General features: G+C 53.7%; 1 protein-coding gene across 4 annotated transcripts in view; it reads left to right on the top strand.

Moving 5' to 3' along the window:
* The window catches only part of LOC137355848 (mitogen-activated protein kinase kinase kinase kinase 2-like), a 107,846-nt gene that overhangs the window by 40,045 nt on the left and 43,722 nt on the right, over positions 1-24,079 (top strand). For 2 of the 4 annotated variants that reach the window (XM_068021431.1, XM_068021434.1), the window contains exons 6-19: positions 1,328-1,375; positions 2,256-2,298; positions 4,595-4,667; positions 5,969-6,100; positions 8,243-8,305; positions 8,800-8,881; positions 9,906-10,016; positions 12,422-12,500; positions 15,136-15,194; positions 15,837-15,889; positions 16,827-16,865; positions 21,530-21,563; positions 23,230-23,437; positions 23,714-23,805. In XM_068021431.1, coding sequence (XP_067877532.1) covers positions 1,328-1,375; positions 2,256-2,298; positions 4,595-4,667; positions 5,969-6,100; positions 8,243-8,305; positions 8,800-8,881; positions 9,906-10,016; positions 12,422-12,500; positions 15,136-15,194; positions 15,837-15,889; positions 16,827-16,865; positions 21,530-21,563; positions 23,230-23,437; positions 23,714-23,805 — 1,116 coding nt within the window. The remainder of the gene's footprint in view (positions 1-1,327; positions 1,376-2,255; positions 2,299-4,594; positions 4,668-5,968; positions 6,101-8,242; positions 8,306-8,799; positions 8,882-9,905; positions 10,017-12,421; positions 12,501-15,135; positions 15,195-15,836; positions 15,890-16,826; positions 16,866-21,529; positions 21,564-23,229; positions 23,438-23,713; positions 23,806-24,079) is intronic. The other 2 variants (XM_068021432.1, XM_068021433.1) reach the window with 2 other exon arrangements.

The raw sequence follows: 24,079 nt of genomic DNA, 5'->3' as shown, positions 1-24,079 counted from the left end.
CCAGAAATAAACAAAACTCAAATTAAAATTACCATTCTCGGCGTCGACAATGCACTCCAGTCCCTGCGGTGCCCACCGGTCGCGGAAGGCCTCAATCGTACCGGCGGACACCGCGTGCTCCTTCTCCAGGGACACCCGGGCGCGAACGTAACCGTGGAAGAGGGGCAGGCAATCGGGGAGGACGGAACCTCCGACGGCCCGCAGCCTGGACCTGTGAATTGCCACCTTGACCAGGCCCATCATCCTCCCGGCCCAAGCCCCTCCGCACTGGGTGCCCAAAGATCAGGAGCGTGGGACTGAAGTGCAGCCAGAATTTGAGGAGCAGCCCCTTCAGATACTCAAATAGGGGCTGCAACCTCGCACACTCCGTATAAACGTGGAACACGGACTCGTCCAGGCCGCAGAAAGTACAGGCAGCCTGGGAGTCTGTGAACCTGCTTCAAAGTCTAGTGCACGGGACTGCTCTGTGCAGCACCCTCCACCCCAAGTCCCCGATGTAAAGCGGGAAGACTCCCGTGTAGAGAGACCTCCATCGGGGTTTCCCCTCGCCGCCAGATGGCAACGCGGGGCGTGCTGTACCTGTCCTGGGAGTGTTTGATGTGGACAGTGTAGAGGGAGCTTTACTCTGTATCTAACCCCCGTACTGTACCTGTCCTGGGAGTGTTTGATGCGGACAGTGTAGAGGGAGCTTTACTCTGTATCTAACCCCCATTTTTTTTTTTTTTTTCTTTTTTTTCTTTTTTCTTTCTCTTTTTTTTGGAGCTTTACTCTGTATCTAACCCCGTGATGTACCTGTCCTGGGAGTGTTTGATGGGGACAGTGTAGAGGGAGCTTTACTCTGTATCTAACCCCCGTACTGTACCTGTCCTGGGAGTGTTTGATGGGGACAGTGTAGAGGGAGCTTTACTCTGTATCTAACCCCCGTACTGTACCTGTCCTGGGAGTGTTTGATGCGGACAGTGTAGAGGGAGCTTTACTCTGTATCTAACCCCCGTACTGTACCTGTCCTGGGAGTGTTTGATGGGGACAGTGTAGAGGGAGCTTTACTCTGTATCTAACCCCCGTACTGTACCTGTCCTGGGAGTGTTTGATGCGGACAGTGTAGAGGGAGCTTTACTCTGTATCTAACCCCCGTACTGTACCTGTCCTGGGAGTGTTTGATGGGGACAGTGTAGAGGGAGCTTTACTCTGTATCTAACCCCCCGTACTGTACCTGTCCTGGGAGTGTTTGATGGGGACAGTGTAAATTTGTCTTATGCTGTATATTTTTTCAGAAGTGACGTGATTCTATTTAACAAATAATTTGAAATAAATTTGTGTTTTTAAGGGACTGCAATACCTTCATGGCAATGGGAAAATGCATCGAGATATTAAGGTAAACCTGGGGATTGTGACACTGGTGTCTCAGTGCCCCACCTGTGTCAGTAGTGAACCTCAAACACCAGCTATCTCCTCAGCGCTGGTTTCTGCTTGCTGATGTCTACAGCGTTAGGAGCTAGAGTTATCCTCATTGCCCCCGAGTTCGGTGGGGAAAGACAACCATAGTTCCTGCACCTGATTCTTAACTGGGATCATAGATCACAAAAGCAGACCATTCGTCCCATCGTCCCTGTGCTGGCTCTTTGAAAGATCTCTCCAATCAGTCCCACTCCCCCCTGCTCTTTCCCCCACAGCTCTGTAAATTTCTCCGTTTCAACTATTTATCCAATTCCCCTTTTGAAAGTTACTATTGAATCTGCTTCCACCGCCCTTTCAGGCAGCGCGTTCCAGATCACAACAACTCACTGTGTAAAAAAAATTCTCCTCATCTCCCCCTCTGGTTCTTTTACCAATTCTCTTCAATCTGTGTCTCTCTGGTTACCGACCCTCCTGCCACCGGAAACAGTTTCTCCTTATTTACTCCAGCAAAACCCTTCCTGATTCTGAACGCCTCGATTAAATCTCCCCCTTAACCTTCTCTGGAACCTAATGAACTGGTAAGTGGATGCTTGTGCTCTGTTGGATGAGGACAGGATTCGGCTTGGTTTTCATGCAGACTCACATGGCTGAATAGACCAATGAGTCGCCGCTGTCTGGGATCTGACGTGTAAACAAGCCCCTTGGACAAGAAACTGATAGGTTTGCCTGGTTTGTAATGAGAGTGGGTGTCTCCAGGAGAGGAAGGGGGTCCGGATGGGGGTGTGGGGAAGTCGACGGGAAATCCAGAAGAAAAAATGTTGGTGTTTAACATCCTGTTCTGTTTTCCCCCACCCTAGGGTGCAAATATTCTGTTGACCGATCAAGGGGATGTCAAACTAGGTGGGATATGTCTGCTTCTGGTAAAAGACTGTGTTGTACATTTAATGTAACCTCTCGGTGCTGAGGGTTAGGGAGGTAAAGTTGATATTGGATCTGAGAACGGAGGAAGGGTTAAGGGTCACACCATTAACACACTGGCATCACCATTGGACATCTTGTGTGTCTCAGCGACAAGCGATTACTGATGTCAGCCCTAGCTCAGTGGGTAACTCTTTCTCTCCCTCTCTCTCTCTCCTCTGGGTCAGTAGGTTGTGGGGTTAAGCCCCATAATCCAGGCCGACACTCCCAGATGGGACATTAAACCGAGGCTCCCGTCTGCCCTCTCGGGTGGGTGTAAAAGATCCCACGGCCACTATTGGAAGAAGAGCAGGGGAGTTCTCCCCGGTGTCCTGGGGACAATATTTATCCCTCAACCAACATCACTAAAAACAGATGATCTGGGTCATTATCACATCGCTGTTTGTGGGATCTTGCTGTGCACAGATTGGCTGCCGTGTTTCCTACATTACAACAGTGACCACACTAGACAAAATACTTCACTGGCTTTGAGGCACTTTGGGACATCCTGAAGTCACTAAAGAAATGCAACTCTTTCTTTTTAATGGACATGTAATGTCTTGTCTGACAGGATGATGGACAGGAAGACGGGGGCGTCTGTTGGGTCCCATCGTGCTCCTGAGTTGGTTTAGTCTCAGGGTACAGGAACGACTGTAAGGAAAGGCTGCAGATTTAACCCTAACTAGGCCCGACGTCCCAACAGTCAGGCCCAACGCAGAGGGCCTTAACCCAGTTTATCTCAACGTGCCATCCAAAATTGAGAAGGTTTCCCGTCTCCCCAGCTCCTTTCACCCCCTCAGAATGTCCCAAAGCCCCTCACAGACAACGAAGGAAACACAGCCCCCAATTTGTGCACAGCAAGATCCCACAAAAAATAACCGATAATCTGCCTTAGTGATGATGGTTAAGAGATTAATGTTGGCACCAGGACAGTTGAATGGGAGCCAGGTCCAAAAGCTCGGTCAAAGAGGTTGGTTTTTAAGCAGCGTCTTAAAGGAGGAGAGAGAGAGGCGGAGAGGTTTAGGGAGGGAATTCCAGAGCTTAGGGCCCCAGGCAGCTGAAGGCACGGCCGCCAATGGTGGAGTGATGGGAATCGGGGGATGGACAAGAGGCTGGAATTGGAGGGAGCACAGAGATCTCGGAGGGTTGTAGGGGCTGGAGGAGGTTACAGAGATAGGGATGTTTGTAGGGGCTGGAGGAGGTTACAGAGATAGGGAGGGTTGTAGGGGCTGGAGGAGGTTACAGAGATAGGGAGGGTTGTAGGGACTGGAGGAGGTTACAGAGATAGGGAGGGTTGTAGGGGCTGGAGGAGGTTACAGAGATAGGGAGGGTTGTAGGGGCTGGAGGAGGTTACAGAGATCGGGAGGATTGAAGGGGCTGGAGGAGGTTACAGAGATAGGGAGGGTTGTAGGGGCTGGAGGAGGTTACAGAGATAGGGAGGGTTGTAGGGGCTGGAGGAGGTTACAGAGATAGGGAGGGTTGTCGGGGCTGGAGGAGGTTACAGAGATAGGGAGGGTTGTAGGGGCTGGAGGAGGTTACAGAGATAGGGAGGGTTGTAGGGGCTGGAGGAGGTTACAGAGATAGGGAGGGTTGTAGGGGCTGGAGGAGGTTACAGAGATAGGGAGGATTGAAGGGGCTGGAGGAGGTTACAGAGATAGGGAGGGTTGTAGGGGCTGGAGGAGGTTACAGAGATAGGGAGGGTTGTAGGGGCTGGAGGAGGTTACAGAGATAGGGAGGGTTGTCGGGGCTGGAGGAGGTTACAGAGATAGGGAGGGTTGTAGGGGCTGGAGGAGGTTACAGAGATAGGGAGGGTTGTAGGGGCTGGAGGAGGTTACAGAGATAGGGAGGGTTGTAGGGGCTGGAGGAGGTTACAGAGATCGGGAGGATTGAAGGGGCTGGAGGAGGTTACAGAGATAGGGAGGGTTGTAGGGGCTGGAGGAGGTTACAGAGATCGGGAGGATTGAAGGGGCTGGAGGATCTTAGAGTTTTGGAGGAGACCATGGAGGGATTTGAACACGAGGATGAGAATTTTAACTTCAAGGCTTCCCCAGATGGGGAGCCAGTGTAGGTCAGCAAACACAGGGGGTCTTGGGTTCAGGGGCCTTGGTGCAAGATAGTATGCAAGTTTTGGATAAGCTGCAGCCCACAAATGAAGATTGGGCAGAGTGAGGCACAGGATGGCAGCAGGAACAAAAGAAGGAAAAAGTAACCGTCTCTCTCTCTCTCCCATCATTTCCAGCTGATTTTGGTGTCTCAGCAGAACTCACAGCCTCAGTGGGCAAGAGGAAATCTTTCATCGGTACCCCGTACTGGTAAATAAACAAACTCCGTCTAAATAGTCACCTCAACACCTCCAGGTTTTAGCACCGCTGCTGCACTGTCGGTGGGTCAGTACTGAGGGAGTGCCGCACTGTCGGAGGGTCAGTACTGAGGGAGGGCCGCACTGTCGGAGGGTCAGTACTGAGGGAGTGCCGCACTGTCGGAGGGTCAGTACTGAGGGAGTGCCGCACTGTCGGAGGGTCAGTACTGAGGGAGTGCCGCACTGTCGGAGGGTCAGTACTGAGGGAGTGCCGCACTGTCAGAGGGTCAGTACTGAGGGAGCGCTGCACTGTCGGAGGGTCAGTACTGAGGGAGGGCCGCACTGTCGGAGGGTCAGTACTGAGGGAGTGCCGCACTGTCGGAGGGTCAGTACTGAGGGAGTGCCGCACTGTCGGATGGTCAGTACTGAGGGAGTGCCGCACTGTCGGAGGATCAGTACTGAGAGAGTGCCGCACTGTCGGAGGGTCAGTACTGAGGGAGTGCCGCACTGTCGGAGGGTCAGTACTGAGGGAGTGCCGCACTGTCGGAGGGTCAGTACTGAGAGAGTGCCGCACTGTCGGAGGGTCAGTACTGAGGGAGTGTCGCACTGTCGGGGGGGTCAGTACTGAGGGAGTGCCGCACTGTCGGAGGGTCAGTACTGAGGGAGTGCCGCACTGTCGGAGGGTCAGTACTGAGGGAGCGCCGCACTGTCGGAGGGTCAGTACTGAGGGAGCGCCGCACTGTCGGAGGGTCAGTACTGAGGGAGCGCCGCACTGTCGGAGGGTCAGTACTGAGGGAGCGCCGCACTGTCAGAGGGTCAGTACTGAGGGAGTGCCGCACTGTCGGGGGGGTCGGTACTGAGGGAGTGCCGCACTGTTGGAGGGTCAGTACTGAGGGAGTGCCGCACTGTCGGAGGGTCAGTACTGAGGGAGTGCTGCACTGTCGGAGGGTCAGTACTGAGGGAGTGCCGCACTGTCGGAGGGTCAGTACTGAGGGAGTGCCGCACTGTCGGGGGGGTCGGTACTGAGGGAGAGCCGCACTGTCGGAGGGTGAGTACTGAGGGAGTGCGCACTGTCGGAGGGTGAGTAATTCTCTTGCTTTTTTTTGCTTTATATAGATTATTTTCATAGTTTGTTGTAACACCGTGAAATCTTCAAATTAAATACATGACATCACTAAATTAACAATTGTTCCAATGCTGTGAGAGTGAAATTTGCTAAATATGACCTTGAATTTGGCAGGTCTCTCATCCATCGTCCATCTCACTTCAGTTTATATAACCACAATGTGTTCATCTCTCTCCTTTTCCACACAGGATGGCTCCAGAAGTGGCAGCCGTTGAGAAGAAAGGAGGTTACAACCAGCAGTGTGACATTTGGGCGGTTGGCATCACAGCCATCGAGTTGGCAGAGCTGCAGCCCCCCATGTTTGACCTGCACCCCATGAGGTTAGGATGACCCTGAAGAAATGAGTAGCAAGAATGCTGGGAATGACTCCGCACCATTTATCGTTCCAACACAAACTCAGGCTTTTTGAAACGTCAGCTTGAAGCTTTCTGATCTCTATCACCTCATCATCTCTCCCACTCTTTCCCAAGTTGTGGTGTCCTGCGTAATGGCTCCTGGTCCTTCATCTGACCCATGTTGGCAGAGCCAACCCAAACTAACTCAACCCAACTTAACTCAATCAAACCCAACTCAACCTAACTCAATTAAACCCAACTCAACTCAACTCAACCCAACTCAACCAAACCCAACTCAACCAAACCCAACTCAACCTAACTCAATTAAACTCAACTCAACTCAACCAAACCCAACTCAACCTAACTCAATTAAACCCAACTCAACTCAACCAAACCCAACACAACCTAACTCAATTAAACTCAACTCAACTCAACCAAACCCAACTCAACCAAACCCAACTCAACTCAACTCAACCAAACCCAACTCAACCAAACCCAACTCAACCAAACCCAACACAACCTAACTCAATTAAACTCAACTCAACCAAACCCAACTCAACCAAACCCAACTCAACCAAACCCAACTCAACCAAACCCAACACAACCTAACTCAATTAAACTCAACTCAACCAAACCCAACTCAACCAAACCCAACTCAACCTAACTCAATTAAACTCAACTCAACTCAACCCAACTCAACCAAACCCAACTCAACCTAACTCAATTAAACCCAACTCAACCTAACTCAATTAAACCCAACTCAACTCAACTCAACCCAACTCAACCAAACCCAACTCAACCAAACCCAACTCAACCTAACTCAATTAAACTCAACTCAACTCAACCAAACCCAACTCAACCTAACTCAATTAAACCCAACTCAACTCAACCAAACCCAACACAACCTAACTCAATTAAACTCAACTCAACTCAACCAAACCCAACTCAACCAAACCCAACTCAACTCAACTCAACCAAACCCAACTCAACCAAACCCAACTCAACCAAACCCAACACAACCTAACTCAATTAAACTCAACTCAACCAAACCCAACTCAACCAAACCCAACTCAACCAAACCCAACTCAACCAAACCCAACACAACCTAACTCAATTAAACTCAACTCAACCAAACCCAACTCAACCAAACCCAACTCAACCTAACTCAATTAAACTCAACTCAACTCAACCCAACTCAACCAAACCCAACTCAACCTAACTCAATTAAACCCAACTCAACTCAACCCAACTCAACCAAACCCAACACAACCTAACTCAATTAAACCCAACTCAACTCAACCCAACTCAACCAAACCCAACTCAACCAAACCCAACACAACCTAACTCAATTAAACTCAACCCAACCTAACCAAACCCAACTCAACCAAACCCAACTCAATTAAACCCAACTCAACCTAAACCAATGAAACGCAACTCAACCCAACCCAACTCAACCTAACTCAATTAAACTCAACTCAACCCAACCCAACTCAACCTAACTCAATTAAACTCAACTCAACCCAACCCAACTCAACCTAACTCAATTAAACTCAACTCAACTCAACCCACCTCAACCTAACTCAATCAAACCCACCTCAACCTAACTCAATCAAACCCAACTCAACCTAACTCAATCAAACCCAACTCAACCCTACCCAACTTAACCTAACTCAATCAAACCCAACTCAACCCAACCCAACTCAACCTAACTCAATCAAACCCAACCCAACTCAACCTAACTCAATCAAACCCAACCTAACTCGATTAAACCCAACTCAACCTAACTCAATCAAACCCAACCTAACTCAATCAAACCCAACCCAACTCAACCTAACTCAATCAAACCCAACCTAACTCGATTAAACCCAACTCAACCTAACTCAATCAAACCCAACCTAACTCGATTAAACCCAACTCAACCTAACTCAATTAAACTGAACCCAACTCAACACAATCAAACTCAACTCAACCCAACCCAATTCAATCCAACCCAACCCAACTCTTACTGGTAACTTGTATGTTCAAGTGAGTGATTTCTAAAAATTAGTTCTTGGAGACATTGCGAATGAATGAATTTTTAAGGACATATATAACGTTCTTTGACTCACTCTTCTCCTGTTCTCCCAGGGCGTTGATGCTAATGTCTAAGAGTAATTTCCAACCTCCAAAGCTGAAGGATAAATGTAAATGGTAAGTGCCCCATCACCACATGCTTCATGGTTCCTGCTTTGGCACATTGTGGGGTGGGGACAATGAGCTACATTGCAGCCACGAGTCTTCCCCAGCAAGTGGCTCAACGCAACAGCTCAGTAAAGAAGTGAGACTTGTATATCTTGGGATGTGGATGTTGCTGTCAAAGACAGCATTTAATGTGCATCCCATGGGGGGCTTGTTAGCGCCACTTCAGAGGGCAGTTAAGATTCAACCATGTAGACTGGGTGACTGGAGTTACCCCAGACTGGGTAAAAAAACAGCAGGTTTCCTTCCTAAAGGGGAGTTAGTGAACCAGTTGGGACAATGTGACAGGTACATGGTCACCTTTACTGGTACCAGCTCTCACTGTGCAATGTGAACTCACAATAATCATTATGAACCACTACATTCCTACACTGAGCTCCGCCACAATCGGCAGGGCCTTCGCATCACCCCCAGTCTCTCACTTGCTCAATGCTTTCAATCCGCAGGTCCTCAGAGTGCCACAATTTCGTTAAGATGAGCCTGAGGAAAAATCCCAAGAAAAGGCCAACTGCGGAGAAGCTCCTACAGGTACCTGGCTGGCTAAGGAATGCAAATAATAAATGGTATCAACATTGGTTTGATGAATGAGGAATTACGTTGTGTCAAGGGGTTTGACTGAACACAAATACATGACTAAGTCTCAATGTTGGCCCTTAAACTTAGAGGTCGCAGCTGGGCACTAACCCAAAGTGAGGGACCTCCCCCCAACCCCCCATTCCAACCCAAGAAGGGAAGCAGATCATTGGGCCAACGTGGGTTATCTCCTCTGCCACTTCCAACTCCATCCAAAAATCTCAAGGCCTTGGGGAGGGTGCGGATGAGATTTACTGCAATGCTCCCAGGGATGAGGGACTTCAGTTAATGTGGAGAGACTGGGAGAAGCTGGGATTGTTCTCCTTAGAGCAGAGAAGGTTAAGGGGGAGATTTAATCGAGGTGTTCAAAATCAGGAAGGGTTTTGTTGGAGTAAATAAGGAGAAACTGATGAAAGGTAGTTGGCAAAAGAATAAGGGGAGAGGGAAGGAAGATGAGAATTGAAGTTTTCATCATGATGATGATCTGGAACGCGCTGCCTGAAAGGGAAGCAGATTCGATAGTAACTTTCAAGAAGGGGAATTGGATAAATACTTGAAAAGGAGAAATTTGCAGGGCTGTGGGGGAAAGAGCAGGGGGTGGGGAGTGGGACTGATTGGAGAGATCTTTCAAAGTGCCAGCACAGGCTCGATGGGCCGAATGGTCTCCTCCTGTGCTGGAAGATACTGTTCAATGATTCCTGGTCAGCCAGCCAGTGACCCCAGGAAAGTGCGTATGGGTTTGGGTGAGGGTAGGATGGGAACATAGGAACAGGGGTGGACTCTCCAGTATGTTCTGCTATTCCATTGGGTCACCAATGGTTGAATATCCTGCCACTTGTGAGGGCGAAATGATGGGCGGCAGTCGCGCCACAAGCTACATTACATTAAATGGATGGGTGCTGCCCCACCCCACCCCACAACATCCCCATTCTCCATTTGGTACCGAGCCTATGTTGACACTGATATCTTTTCATTCCAGCACCCATTTGCCAATCAAGCACTCAGTAGAATCCAAGGAATCGAACTCTTGGACAAGGCGACGAACCCAGACTCGAGCAGCAGCTCCCCGACAGAGGACAGCGATTTGGAGGTACTGTTGGGGGAGGGAAACTGGGGGGGCTGGGGAAATTCAACCGAGGCTTCCTGCAACTCACCGAACACATTGTACACATCTCATGATGGCAGGCGTGACATTGCAGCACCCGCCAGGATCGGCCAAGGCTCAAAGGGTAGCACTCACTACCTCACCTCTCAGTTCATGGGTTTGAGCCAAAACTGCAGAGACTTGAGCCCATAATCCTGGCCGACACAGCTCGGTGAGATCGTGCTGCACTGTCCGAGGGTCAGTACTGAGGGAGTGCCACACTGTCGGAGGGTCAGTACTGAGGGAGTGCCACACTGTCGGAGGTTCAGTACTGAGGGAGTGCTGCACTGTCGGAGGGTCAGTACTGAGGGAGTGCTGCACTGTCGGAGGGTCAGTACTGAGGGAGTGCCGCACTGTCGGAGGGTCAGTACTGAGGGAGCGCCGCACTGTCGGAGGGTCAGTACTGAGGGAGTGCCGCAATGTCGGAGGGTCAGTACTGAGAGAGCGCTGCACTGTCGGAGGGTCAGTACTGAGGGAGTGCCGCACTGTTGGAGGGTCAGTACTGAGGGAGTGCTGCACTGTTGGAGGGTCAGTACTGAGGGAGTGCCGCACTGTCAGAGGGTCAGTACTGAGGGAGTGCTGCACTGTCGGAGGGTCAGTACTGACGGAGCACCGCACTGTCGGGGGGTCAGTACTGAGGGAGCGCCGCACTGTCGGAGGGTCAGTACTGAGGGAGTGCCGCACTGTCAGAGGGTCAGTACTGAGGGAGTGCCGCACTGTCGGAGGGTCAGTACTGAGGGAGTGCCGCACTGTCGGAGGGGTCAATACTGAGGGAGTGCCGCACTGTCGGAGGGTCAGTACTGAGGGAGCGCCGCACTGTCGGAGGGTCAGTACTGAGGGAGTGCCGCACTGTCGGAGGGTCAGTACTGAGGGAGCGCCGCACTGTCGGAGGGTCAGTACTGAGGGAGCGCCGCACTGTCGGAGGGTCAGTACTGAGGGAGTGCCGCACTGTCGGAGGGTCAGTACTGAGGGAGCGCCGCACTGTCGGAGGGTCAGTACTGAGGGAGCGCCGCACTGTCGGAGGGTCAGTACTGAGGGAGCGCCGCACTGTCGGAGGGTCAGTACTGAGGGAGCGCCGCACTGTCGGAGGGTCAGGACTGAGGGAGCGCCGCACTGTCGGAGGGTCAGTACTGAGGGAGCGCCGCACTGTCGGAGGGTCAGTACTGAGGGAGCGCCGCACTGTCGGAGGGTCAGTACTGAGGGAGTGCCGCACTGTCGGAGGGTCAGTACTGAGGGAGCGCCGCACTGTCGGAGGGTCAGTACTGAGGGAGCGCCGCACTGTCGGAGGGTCAGTATTGAGGGAGCGCCGCACTGTCGGAGGGTCAGTACTGAGGGAGCCAGTTTTGGAAGAAGAGCAGGGGAGTTTTCCCTGGTGTCCTGGGCCAATACTCATCTGTCAACCAAGAGCTTATCTGGGTCATTATCACATTGCTGTTTGTGGGATCTTGCTGTGCATGAATTGGCTGCTGCGTTTCCTACAATACAACAGTGACCCCACTTCAGGAATACTTCACTGGCTGATTGGGATGTCCGGAGGTGGTGAAAGGAGCTGGAAAGAAGGGATTCGTTTCCTGTTTCCTGGAGCGTGAGCGGCTCGGCAGGTGGTGGAGACCAGGTATCCCAGCATTCAGAGGGAAAGTGAAAGGCTTGTATTCTAATATGGGGCCTAGTTTTAAACAGTCCTCCTCACTGACACTGGGAAAGGCTCAGGTCCAATGGCAGCCCAATCGCAGGCAGCAAACATTCGAGAATTCAACGGAGAGCTGGAGTGTGGAAAGAGAGAAAGAGATACAGAGAAAATAAGACTGAGATTCTTGAAGGACTCCTATCTCTCCAGCACCTTTCACTAGCTCAGGACGTCCCAATGAAGCGTGGTCACTGTTGTCATGTAGGAAACGTGGCAATTGATTTGTGCACAGCAAGATCCCACAAACAGCAATAGTGACCCAGATCATCTGTCTTAGCGATGTTGGTTGAGGGATAAATATTGACCCCAGGACATCAACTCAGTAATTCATCGGACCCCATCAACGTTCCCCCAATCCCCCCCCCTTGACCCCGTTGGAAATGCCGGCTGTTAGGAAGCGGGTGGGACCTGCCTGGCTACCATTTTAAGCCCCGTGCCAGACCGGTTCACGCTGGGCGAGCAGGGTTTGGACTCGGAGAATGGAGGGTATTGGGGGGTGGGGGGGGTGCTGTGTGTGTGGCTGAGGCCATTCAGCCCCTCCAGCCTGTTCCGCCCATTGTTCAGTGGGTCTTGTGTTCAAAGCCTAGGGCAGGGCCGTCACAAGAGGAGCAGTCGAGTTGCAAGAATAAAACGTTCCGTATCTAAACGTCTCATTGCCTTGCAGGCTTGTGACACTTTCCCGGATAAAATCCACTCTTTGGGACCACACATGAGGGTTGAGAGGACACGCTCAGAGATACAGTGTAAGTCCTTCACTTCCTTGTGACCAGAGAAAGATATCTCGACAGTGTCTTTAACAGAGGAGGGAAAAACAGCAAGGAGTCCGGAAGGGTAGGGAGGGTAACGGGGGAGACAGTCAGTACAGAGAGAGGTCCTCGTAAAACATCCCCAAGGTGCTTCACAGGAGCGTAAATCAGACAGAATTTGACCCTGAGCCACATAAGGAGATATTAGGGACAGGCGACCAAAAGCTCGGTCAAAGAGGTCGGTTTTAAGGAGCATCTTAAAGGAGGAGAGAGAGAGGCGGAGAGGTTTAGGGAGGGAATTCCAGAGCTTAGGGCCCAGGCAGCTGAAGGCACGGCCGCCAATGGTGGAGCGATGGGAATTGGGGGATATTACAGAGATAGGGAGGGTTGTAGGGGCTGGAGGAGGTTACAGAGATAGGGAGGGTTGTAGGGGCTGGAGGAGGTTACAGAGATAGGGAGGGTTGTAGGGGGCTGGAGGAGGTTACAGAGATAGGGAGGGTTATAGGGGGCTGGAGGAGGTTACAGAGATAGGGAGGGTTATAGGGGGCTGGAGGAGGTTACAGAGATAGGGAGGGTTGTAGGGGCTGGAGGAGGTTACAGAGATAGGGAGGGTTGTAGGGGGCTGGAGGAGGTTACAGAGATAGGGAGGGTTGTAGGGGCTGGAGGAGGTTACAGAGATAGGGAGGGTTGTAGGGGGCTGGAGGAGGATACAGAGATAGGGAGGGTTGTAGGGGCTGGAGGAGGTTACAGAGATGGGGAGGGTTGTAGGGGCTGGAGGAGGTTACAGAGATAGGGAGGGTTGTAGGGGCTGGAGGAGGTTACAGAGATAGGGAGGGTTGTAGGGGGCTGGAGGAGGTTACAGAGATAGGGAGGGTTGTAGGGGGCTGGAGAAGGTTACAGAGATAGGGAGGGTTGTTGGTGCTGGAGGAGGTTACAGAGATAGGGAGGGTTGTTGGTGCTGGAGGAGGTTACAGAGATAGGGAGGGTTGTAGGGGCTGGAGGAGGTTACAGAGATAGGGAGGGTAGTAGGGGCTGGAGGAGGTTACAGAGATAGGGAGGGTTGTAGGGGGCTGGAGGAGGTTACAGAGATAGGGAGGGTTGTAGGGGGCTGGAGGAGGTTACAGAGATAGGGAGGGTTGTAGGGGCTGGAGGAGGTTACAGAGATAGGGAGGGTTGTAGGGGCTGGAGAAGGTTACAGAGATAGGGAGGGTTGTTGGTGCTGGAGGAGGTTACAGAGATAGGGAGGGTTGTTGGTGCTGGAGGAGGTTACAGAGATAGGGAGGGTTGTAGGGGCTGGAGGAGGTTACAGAGATAGGGAGGGTTGTAGGGGCTGGAGGAGGTTACAGAGATAGGGAGGGTTGTCGGGACTGGAGGAGGTTACAGAGATAGGGAGGGTTGTAGGGGGCTGGAGGAGGTTACAGAGATAGGGAGGGTTGTAGGGGGCTGGAGGAGGTTACAGAGATAGGGAGGGTAGTAGGGGCTGGAGGAGGTTACAGAGATAGGGAGGGTAGTAGGGGCTGGAGGAGGTTACAGAGATAGGGAGGGTTGTAGGGGGCTGGAGGAGGTTACAGAGATAGGGAGGGTTGTAGTGGCTGGAGGAGGTTACAGAGATAGGGAGGGTTGTAGGGGCTGGAGGAGGTTACAGAGATAGGGAGGGTTGTCGGGGCTGGAGGAGATTACAGAGATAGGGAGGGTTGTAGGGGCTGGAGGAGGTTACAGAGATAGGGAGGGTTGTAGGGGGCTGGAGGAGGTTACAGAGATAGGGAGGGTTGTAGGGGGCTGGAGGAGGTTACAGAGATAGGGAGGGTTGTAGGGGCTGGAGGAGGTTACAGAGATAGTGAGGGTTGTAGGGGCTGGAGGAGGTTACAGAGATAGGGAGGGTTGTAGGGGCTGGAGGAGGTTACAGAGATAGGGAGGGTTGTAGGGGCTGGAGGAGGTTACAGAGATAGGGAGGGTTGTAGGGGCTGGAGGAGGTTACAGAGATAGGGAGGGTTGTAGGGGCTGGAGGAGGTTACAGAGATAGGGAGGGTTGTAGGGGGCTGGAGGAGGTTACAGAGATAGGGAGGGTAGTAGGGGCTGGAGGAGGTTACAGAGATAGGGAGGGTTGTAGGGACTGGAGGAGGTTACAGAGATAGGGAGGGCTGTCGGGACTGGACGAGGTTACAGAGATAGGGAGGGTTGTAGGGGCTGGAGGAGGTTACAGAGATAGGGAGGGTTGTAGGGACTGGAGGAGGTTACAGAGATAGGGAGGGCTGTCGGGACTGGACGAGGTTACAGAGATAGGGAGGGTTGTAGGGGCTGGAGGAGGTTACAGAGATAGGGAGGGTAGTAGGGGCTGGAGGAGGTTACAGAGATAGGGAGGGTAGTAGGGACTGGAGGAGGTTACAGAGATAGGGAGGGTTGTAGGGGCTGGAGGAGGTTACAGAGATAGGGAGGGTAGTAGGGGCTGGAGGAGGTTACAGAGATAGGGAGGGTAGTAGGGGCTGGAGGAGGTTACAGAGATAGGGAGGGTAGTAGGGGCTGGAGGAGGTTACAGAGATAGGGAGGGTTGTAGGGGGCTGGAGGAGGTTACAGAGATAGGGAGGGGATGAGAAGACTATCAGAAACATGTAATTTGTTTCTTTTCCCTCAGTTCATCAGGTACAGTTTGGGCGTCCAATGAGGAAAGAGACAGACCCACAAAGCACGCTGGTAAGGAAAATGGGCAGAGTTTCTTAAAACAACCTTTGACCTCTGATGCCTTCAGAGCAAACCAGGAGTCTTGATTAGCTGCTTGTTGTGACTACTTACATCCAGAATTTCCAGTCAGACTGTTTACATGGATTTGGCCTTTCTGTCAAGCTTTCTCAGTATCTCTGGATGCCTGAAGCACTTTACAACCTTCCGACTCAGGAGGTGAGGGAGTGCTAGCCCCTGAGCCACTGTGGGCCATGCAGAGACCAATTTAATGGTCAGTAAACTTGTGCGTGGCTTTATAGCCCCATTCTCAGTCTGATTGGATACGTTGCTCCAGAGAGCAATGCTGACACACTGAAGTAAAGCCAGGCTTAATCCGTGCTTTCACTATATTTACCGGGACATTGGGCGCGCTCCAGCCCATAAGGGACACGTGGTCCACCCATGGGAGCCACTAGTGCTGCTCGAAGGAGGAAGGCCACCTTTAAACGCGATAACGTGAGAGCTGAAACAGGCCCCACTTCCCCTGCCGTGCTCTCCTTTTGCTGTTTCCCGCCCTGCGGGATTGCAAGGACAAAGGGAAAGTGAACAGAATCTCTGGGGATGGTTGTCCAGATTCACTGCTCCTCATCATTAACCTTCATTTCTGGTTTGCAGGATTCTGAAAGGGACGAGGAGTGGACGCTTCACAGAGACGTGGATGAGAGCCTGTAAGGAGCAGGGTGACTGGCACGAGAAAGAGATTACATTTCCAGAGCTTCCCGCTCCCTCAGGACGTCCCAAAGCGCTTTCTGATGTGTAGTCACTGTTGTAATGTAGGAAACGCAGCAGCCAATTTACACACAGAAAGATCCCACAAACGGCAATGTGATAATGACCCAGATCATCTGTTCTTAGTGACGTTGGTTAAGGGATAAATTTCGGCCCCAGGACACCAGGGAGAACTCCCCTGCTCTTCTTCCAAATAGTGCCCTTGAGATCTTTTATAAACCCACTGTTCCCACCCATCCCCCCAGGGATGGGGAGAGGAGAAACAAGCCAGGGTTCCTGCGCCTGTTCATTGCCCAGTTAACCATGTGAGAGAGTGTGTGTACACGGGATTGTGCGCATGCATGCGAGAGGGAGTGCGAGCGCATGCGAGAGGGAGTGTGTGTGCGCACGATAGAGTGAGTGTGTGCGCAAGAGTGGGAGTGTGTGCGCGAGAGGGTGTGTGTGTGCGAGAGAGCGTGTGAGTGTGTGCACGAGGGAGAGTGTGTGCGTGAGGGAGAGTGTGTGTGTGCGAAAGAGTGTGTGTGTGTGCGAGAGAGAGCATGTGAGTGTGTGCGCGAGGGAGAGTGTGTGTGTGCGAGAGAGTGTGTGTGTGCGAGAGAGAGTGAGTGAGTGTGAGCGTGTGCACGAGAGAGAATGTGTGCGTGCGCAAGAGTGTGTGTGTGTGCGAGAGAGAGTGAGTGAGTGTGAGCGTGTGCATGAGAGAGAATGTGTGCGTGCGCAAGAGTGTGTGTGTGTGCGAGAGAGAGTGACTGAGTGTGAGCATGTGCGCGAGGGAGAGCGTGTGCGCGAGGGAGAGCGCGTGCGCGAGGGAGAGCATGGTGAAAGCAGAGAGCTTTTATAAATTGTGATTTAACAATGTGATGTTTTTCCTTTGAGGAGTTTGCTGCAGAGTGTAGAGGAAGCATTGGAGCAAAGGTAAACATGCTTGTTCAGTGTGGCAGCAGGTAGGGGAGGCTGAGGTGTAGAGTGTGGCTCAGTCAGACAGGAAACCCACACTTGGATTCATGGTCCACCCAATCACAGGCCCGTTAACCTCCACCTCACACGAGGGCACTGACTTCACTGGGGTACGGGTCTCACACACACTGACTCTCACTGGAGCATGGGTTCCACACACACTGACTCTCACTGGGGTACAGGTCCCACACACACTGACTCTCACTGGGGTACGGGTCCCACACACACTGACTCTCACTGGGGTACGGGTCCCACACACACTGACTCTCACTGGGGTACGGGTCCCACACACACTGACTCTCACTGGGGTACGGGTCCCACACACACTGACTCTCACTGGGGTACGGGTCCCACACACACTGACTCTCACTGGGGTACGGGTCCCACACACACTGACTCTCAATGGGGTAAGGGTTCCACACACACTGACTCTCACTGGGGTACGGGTCCCACACACACTGACTCTCACTGGGGTACGGGTCGCACACACACTGACTCTCACTGGGGTACGGGTCCCACACACACTGACTCTCACTGGGGTACGGGTCCCACACACACTGACTCTCACCGGGGTACGGGTCCCACACACACTGACTCTCACTGGGGTACGGGTCCCACACACACTGACTCTCACTGGGGTACGGGTCCCACACACACTGACTCTCACTGGGGTACGGGTCCCAGACACACTGACTCTCACTGGGGTACGAGTCCCACACACACTGACTCTCACTGGGGTACGGGTCCCACACACACTGACTCTCACTGGGGTACGGGTCCCACACACACTGACTCTCACTGGGGTACGGGTCCCACACACACTGACTCTCACTGGGGTACGGGTCCCACACACACTCTCACTGGGGTACGGGTCCCACACACTGACTCTCACTGGGGTACGGGTCCCACACACACACTGACTCTCACTGGGGTACGGGTCCCACACACACTGACTCTCACTGGGGTACGGGTCCCACACACACTGACTCTCACTGGGGTACGGGTCCCACACACACTGACTCTCACTGGGGTACGGGTCCCAGACACACTGACTCTCACTGGGGTACGAGTCCCACACACACTGACTCTCACTGGGGTACGGGTCCCACACACACTGACTCTCACTGGGGTACGGGTCCCACACACACTGACTCTCACTGGGGTACGGGTCCCACACACACTGACTCTCACTGGGGTACGGGTCCCACACACACTCTCACTGGGGTACGGGTCCCACACACTGACTCTCACTGGGGTACGGGTCCCACACACACACTGACTCTCACTGGGGTACAGGTCCCACACACACTGACTCTCAATGGGGTACGGGTCCCACACACACTGACTCTCACTGGGATACGGGTCCCACACACACTGATTCTCACTGGGGTACGGGTCCCACACACACTGACTCTCACTGGGGTATGGGTCCCACACACACTGACTCAAACTGGGGTACGGGTCCCACACACACTGACTCTCACTGGGGTACGTGTCCCACACACACTGACTCTCACTGGGGTACGGGTCCCACACACACTGACTCTCACTGGGGTACGGGTCCCACACACACTGACTCTCACTGGGATACGGGTCCCACACACACTGACTCTCACTGGGGTACGGGTCCCACACACACTGACTCTCACTGGGGTACGGGTCCCACACACACTGACTCTCACTGGGGTACGGGTCCCACACACACTGACTCTCACTGGGGTACGTGTCCCACACACACTGACTCTCACTGGGATACGGGTCCCACACACACTGACTCTCACTGGGATACGGGTCCCACACACACTGACTCTCACTGGGGTACGGGTCCCACACACACTGACTCTCACTGGGGTACGGGTCCCACACACACTGACTCTCACTGGGGTACGTGTCCCACACACACTGACTCTCACTGGGGTACGGGTCCCACACACACTGACTCTCACTGGGATACGGGTCCCACACACACTGACTCTCACTGGGGTACGGGTCCCACACACACTGACTCTCACTGGGGTACGGGTCCCACACACACTGACCCTCACTGGGGTACGGGTCCCACACACACTGACTCTCACTGGGGTTTGGGTCCCACACACACTGACTCTCTCTGGGGTACGGGTCCCACACACACTGACTCTCACTGGGGTACGGGTCCCACACACACTGACTCTCACTGGGGTACGGGTCCCACACACACTGACTCTCACTGGGGTACGGGTCCCACACACACTGACTCTCACTGGGGTACGGGTCCCACACACACCGACTCTCACTGGGGTACGGGTCCCACACACACTGACTCTCACTGGGGTACGGGTCCCACACACTCTGACTCTCACTGGGGTACGGGTCCCACACACACTGACTCTCACTGGGGTACGGGTCCCACACACACTCTCACTGGGGTACGGGTCCCACACACTGACTCTCACTGGGGTACGGGTCCCACACACACACTGACTCTCACTGGGGTACGGGTCCCACACACACTGACTCTCACTGGGGTACGGGTCCCACACACACTGACTCTCACTGGGGTACGGGTCCCACACACACTGACTCTCACTGGGGTACGGGTCCCACACACACTGACTCTCACTGGGATACGGGTCCCACACACACTGATTCTCACTGGGGTACGGGTCCCACACACACTGACTCTCACTGGGATACGGGTCCCACACACACTGACTCTCACTGGGATACGGGTCCCACACACACTGACTCTCACTGGGGTACGGGTCCCACACACACTGACTCTCACTGGGGTACGGGTCCCACACACACTGACTCTCACTGGGGTACGGGTCCCACACACACTGACTCTCACTGGGATACGGGTCCCACACACACTGACTCTCACTGGGGTACGGGTCCCACACACACTGACTCTCACTGGGGTACGGGTCCCACACACACTGACTCTCACTGGGGTACGGGTCCCACACACACTGACTCTCACTGGGATACGGGTCCCACACACACTGACTCTCACTGGGGTACGGGTCCCACACACACTGACTCTCACTGGGGTACGGGTCCCACACACACTGACTCTCACTGGGGTACGGGTCCCACACACACTGACTCTCACTGGGGTACGGGTCCCACACACACTGACTCTCACTGGGGTACGTGTCCCACACACACTGACTCTCACTGGGATACGGGTCCCACACACACTGACTCTCACTGGGATACGGGTCCCACACACACTGACTCTCACTGGGGTACGGGTCCCACACACACTGACTCTCACTGGGGTACGGGTCCCACACACACTGACTCTCACTGGGGTACGTGTCCCACACACACTGACTCTCACTGGGGTACGGGTCCCACACACACTGACTCTCACTGGGATACGGGTCCCACACACACTGACTCTCACTGGGGTACGGGTCCCACACACACTGACTCTCACTGGGATACGGGTCCCACACACACTGACTCTCACTGGGGTACGGGTCCCACACACACTGACTCTCACTGGGATACGGGTCCCACACACACTGACTCTCACTGGGGTACGGGTCCCACACACACTGACTCTCACTGGGATACGGGTCCCACACACACTGACTCTCACTGGGGTACGGGTCCCACACACACTGACCCTCACTGGGGTACGGGTCCCACACACACTGACTCTCACTGGGGTTTGGGTCCCACACACACTGACTCTCACTGGGGTACGGGTCCCACACACACTGACTCTCACTGGGGTTTGGGTCCCACACACACTGACTCTCACTGGGGTACGGGTCCCACACACACTGACTCTCACTGGGGTACGGGTCCCACACACACTGACTCTCACTGGGGTACGGGTCCCACACACACTGACTCTCACTGGGGTACGGGTCCCACACACACTGACTCTCACTGGGGTACGGGTCCCACACACACTGACTCTCACTGGGGTACGGGTCCCACACACACTGACTCTCACTGGGGTACGGGTCCCACACACACTGACTCTCACTGGGGTACGGGTCCCACACACACTGACTCTCACTGGGGTACGGGTCCCACACACACTGACTCTCACTGGGGTACGGGTCCCACACACACTGACTCTCACTGGGGTACGGGTCCCACACACGCTGACTCTCACTGGGGTACGGGTCCCACACACGCTGACTCTCACTGGGGTACGGGTCCCACACACGCTGACTCTCACTGGGGTACGGGTCCCACACACGCTGACTCTCACTGGGGTACGGGTCCCACACACGCTGACTCTCACTGGGGTACGGGTCCCACACACACTGACTCTCACTGGGGTACGGGTCCCACACACACTGACTCTCACTGGGGTACGGGTCCCACACATACTGACTCTCACTGGGGTACGGGTCCCACACACGCTGACTCTCATTGGGGTACGGGTCCCACACACGCTGACTCTCACTGGGGTACGGGTCCCACACACCCTGACTCTCACTGGGGTACGGGTCCCACACACCCTGACTCTCACTGGGGTACGGGTAAGGGAATCACAGTGATGGATCCACCTGGGCTTTGAGAGAAGTGGGGGAAATTTAACAGACTGGTTGAATTTGTTTGTTTAATTCCACTACCCTCTGATTGCTGATATATGTATTTGTATCTTTCAGCAAACTGACAATACAACGGCGACCGACAACACAAGTAAGTAATAGGGTGAAAACCTTGGAAGTTGCTCACCTCACTGCACTGGGTTGTCCCTTCATTACACATGCTGGAGCACGTCAAGGAGAAAGACTCACATTCCTTTCACCCCCTCAGGACGTCCCAAAGCATTTCACAGACAATGAAATACTTTTCAAATTAGTCACTGTTGTAATGCAGGAAACGCAGCAGCCAATTTGCGCACAGTAAGATCCCACAAACAGCAATGTGATAATGACCCGGATCATCTGTTTTTACTGATGTTGGTTGAGGGATAAATATTGTCCCCAGGACACCGGGGAGAACTCCCCTGCTCTTCTTCCAATAGTGGCCGTGGGATCTTTTACACCCACCCGAGAGGGCAGACGGGGGCCTCGGTTTAATGTCTCATCTGAAAGACGGCACCTCCGACAGTGCGGCACTCCCTCAGTACTGACCCTCCGACAGTGCGGCGCTCCCTCAGTACTGACCCTCCGACAGTGCAGCGCTCCCTCAGTACTGACCCTCCGACAGTGCGGCGCTCCCTCAGTACTGCCCCTCCGACTGTGCGGCGCTCCCTCAGTACTGACCCTCCGACAGTGCAGCAAACCCTCAGTACTGACCCTCCGACAGTACAGCACTCCCTCAGTACTGACCCTCCGACAGTGCGGCACTCCCTCAGTACTGACCCTCCGACAGTGCAGTGCTCCCTCAGTACTGACCCACCGACAGTGCAGCACTCCCTCAGTACTGACCCTCCGACAGTGCAGCACTCCCTCAGTACTGACCCTCCGACAGTGCGACACTCCCTCAGTACTGACCCTCCGACAGTGCAGCACTCCCTCAGTACTGACCCTCCGACAGTGCAGCACACCCTCAGTACTGACCCTCCGACAGTACAGCACTCCCTCAGTACTGACCCTCCGACAGTGCGGCACTCCCTCAGTACTGACCCTCCGACAGTGCGGCGCTCCCTCAGTACTGCCCCTCTGTCTGTGCGGCACTCCCTCAGTACTGATCCTCCGACAGTGCGGCACTCCCTCAGTACTGACTCTCCGACAGTGCGGCACTCCCTCAGTATTGACCCTCCGACAGTGCGGCACTCCCTCAGTACTGACCCTCCGACAGTGCAGCACTCCCTCAGTACTGACCCTCCGACAGTGTGGCACTCCCTCAGTACTGACCCTCCGACAGTGCAGCACTCCCTTAGCACTGCCCCTCTGTCTGTGCGGTGCTCCCTCAGTACTGATCCTCCGACAGTGCGGCACTCCCTCAGTACTGACCCTCCGACAGTGCGGCACTCCCTCAGTACTGACCCTCCGACAGTGCGGCGCTCCCTTAGTACCTGCAATGGGAGTGTCAGCCTGGATCATGGGGCTGGAGTGTGTGGGGTGTCCCAAACTGACAACTTTCTGACACAGGGACGAGAGGGAGAGAGAGAGAGAGTGTGTGTTCCGCATTGACACCTTCTCAAATGGCTTATGGTAAATTAATGCTGGCCTACACAAGGAGTCCCACATGCCCAGAATGAAGAAAATACATCTGCTGGTAAAGCAGCTGCTTTTCCAGTTAAAACAGCAACAGTGAGCAAGCAACAATCCTGAATGTTCTACAGATATTAGCTGCCATTCAGCCCAGCTTTAAGCACCTGCTCCTTTTGAAGTGTTGTTTACCTTCTTGCTTGCAGTCAGACCTGGCCTCGCTGAATGAGGAGAGCTGGAGTGCGGAGGAGAAAAGCTCCACAGTGAGACGCATGCCGCCAGCTCAGTGCTCCTCGGACTCACCTCGCCCTCCGAAGGAATGCCTGGCAATGGGCAATACAGGTGGCAACGCTGGTCACACTACAGGAGATGGCATGGCGCACACAGCCAAACACAAGCAAGACAGAAGAGAAGGTACAAAAACAAATTCTCCACCGCACTTCTCACAAGGAATTCACATTCCGATGCAATGGAAAGCTGGGATCAGTAAAAGTGACCCGGAAGCTGTTGGGTTGTTGCAAATGCCCACTTGGTTCATGAATGCCCCTTGAAGGAATGAAACCTGCCGTCCTTACCCGCTGTGGGCCAGGACGTGACCCGGGACGCGACCCGGGACGTGTGAGACTTTTCCCTGAACAAGGGGGCGACCTGGGAAAGTTTGCTGATGTTGTTGCTATTGCTGTTGTTTAGGGAGTTTGCGCCCGGAGCCCTCGATGATGGAAAAGCCTCCAGACGTGGTCCCTTCAGAAGAGGCTGCAGCATGCGATCAACAGGGAACACCAGTGAGTGATGTGGAAAGTGATTCCGATTCCCCCTGCACCCGCTAATCCTCCCCACTCCACAATATCCTCCAACAAAGCCCTGCAGTTATAAAGCCTCCCAAGGTGCTTCCCAGGAGCGTAAATCAGACAGAATTTGACCCCGAGCCACATAAGGAGATATGAGGGACAGGCGACCAAAAGCTCGGTCAAAGAGGTCGGTTTTCAGGAGGAGAGAGAGAGAGGCGGAGAGGTTTAGGGAGGGAATTCCAGAGCTGAGGGCCCCCAGGCAGCTGAA

The sequence above is a fragment of the Heterodontus francisci genome, chromosome 44, assembly GCF_036365525.1.
Source record: "Heterodontus francisci isolate sHetFra1 chromosome 44, sHetFra1.hap1, whole genome shotgun sequence".
NCBI classification, from domain to species: domain Eukaryota; kingdom Metazoa; phylum Chordata; class Chondrichthyes; order Heterodontiformes; family Heterodontidae; genus Heterodontus; species Heterodontus francisci.
This window is presented reverse-complemented; position numbering and strand designations above follow the sequence as displayed.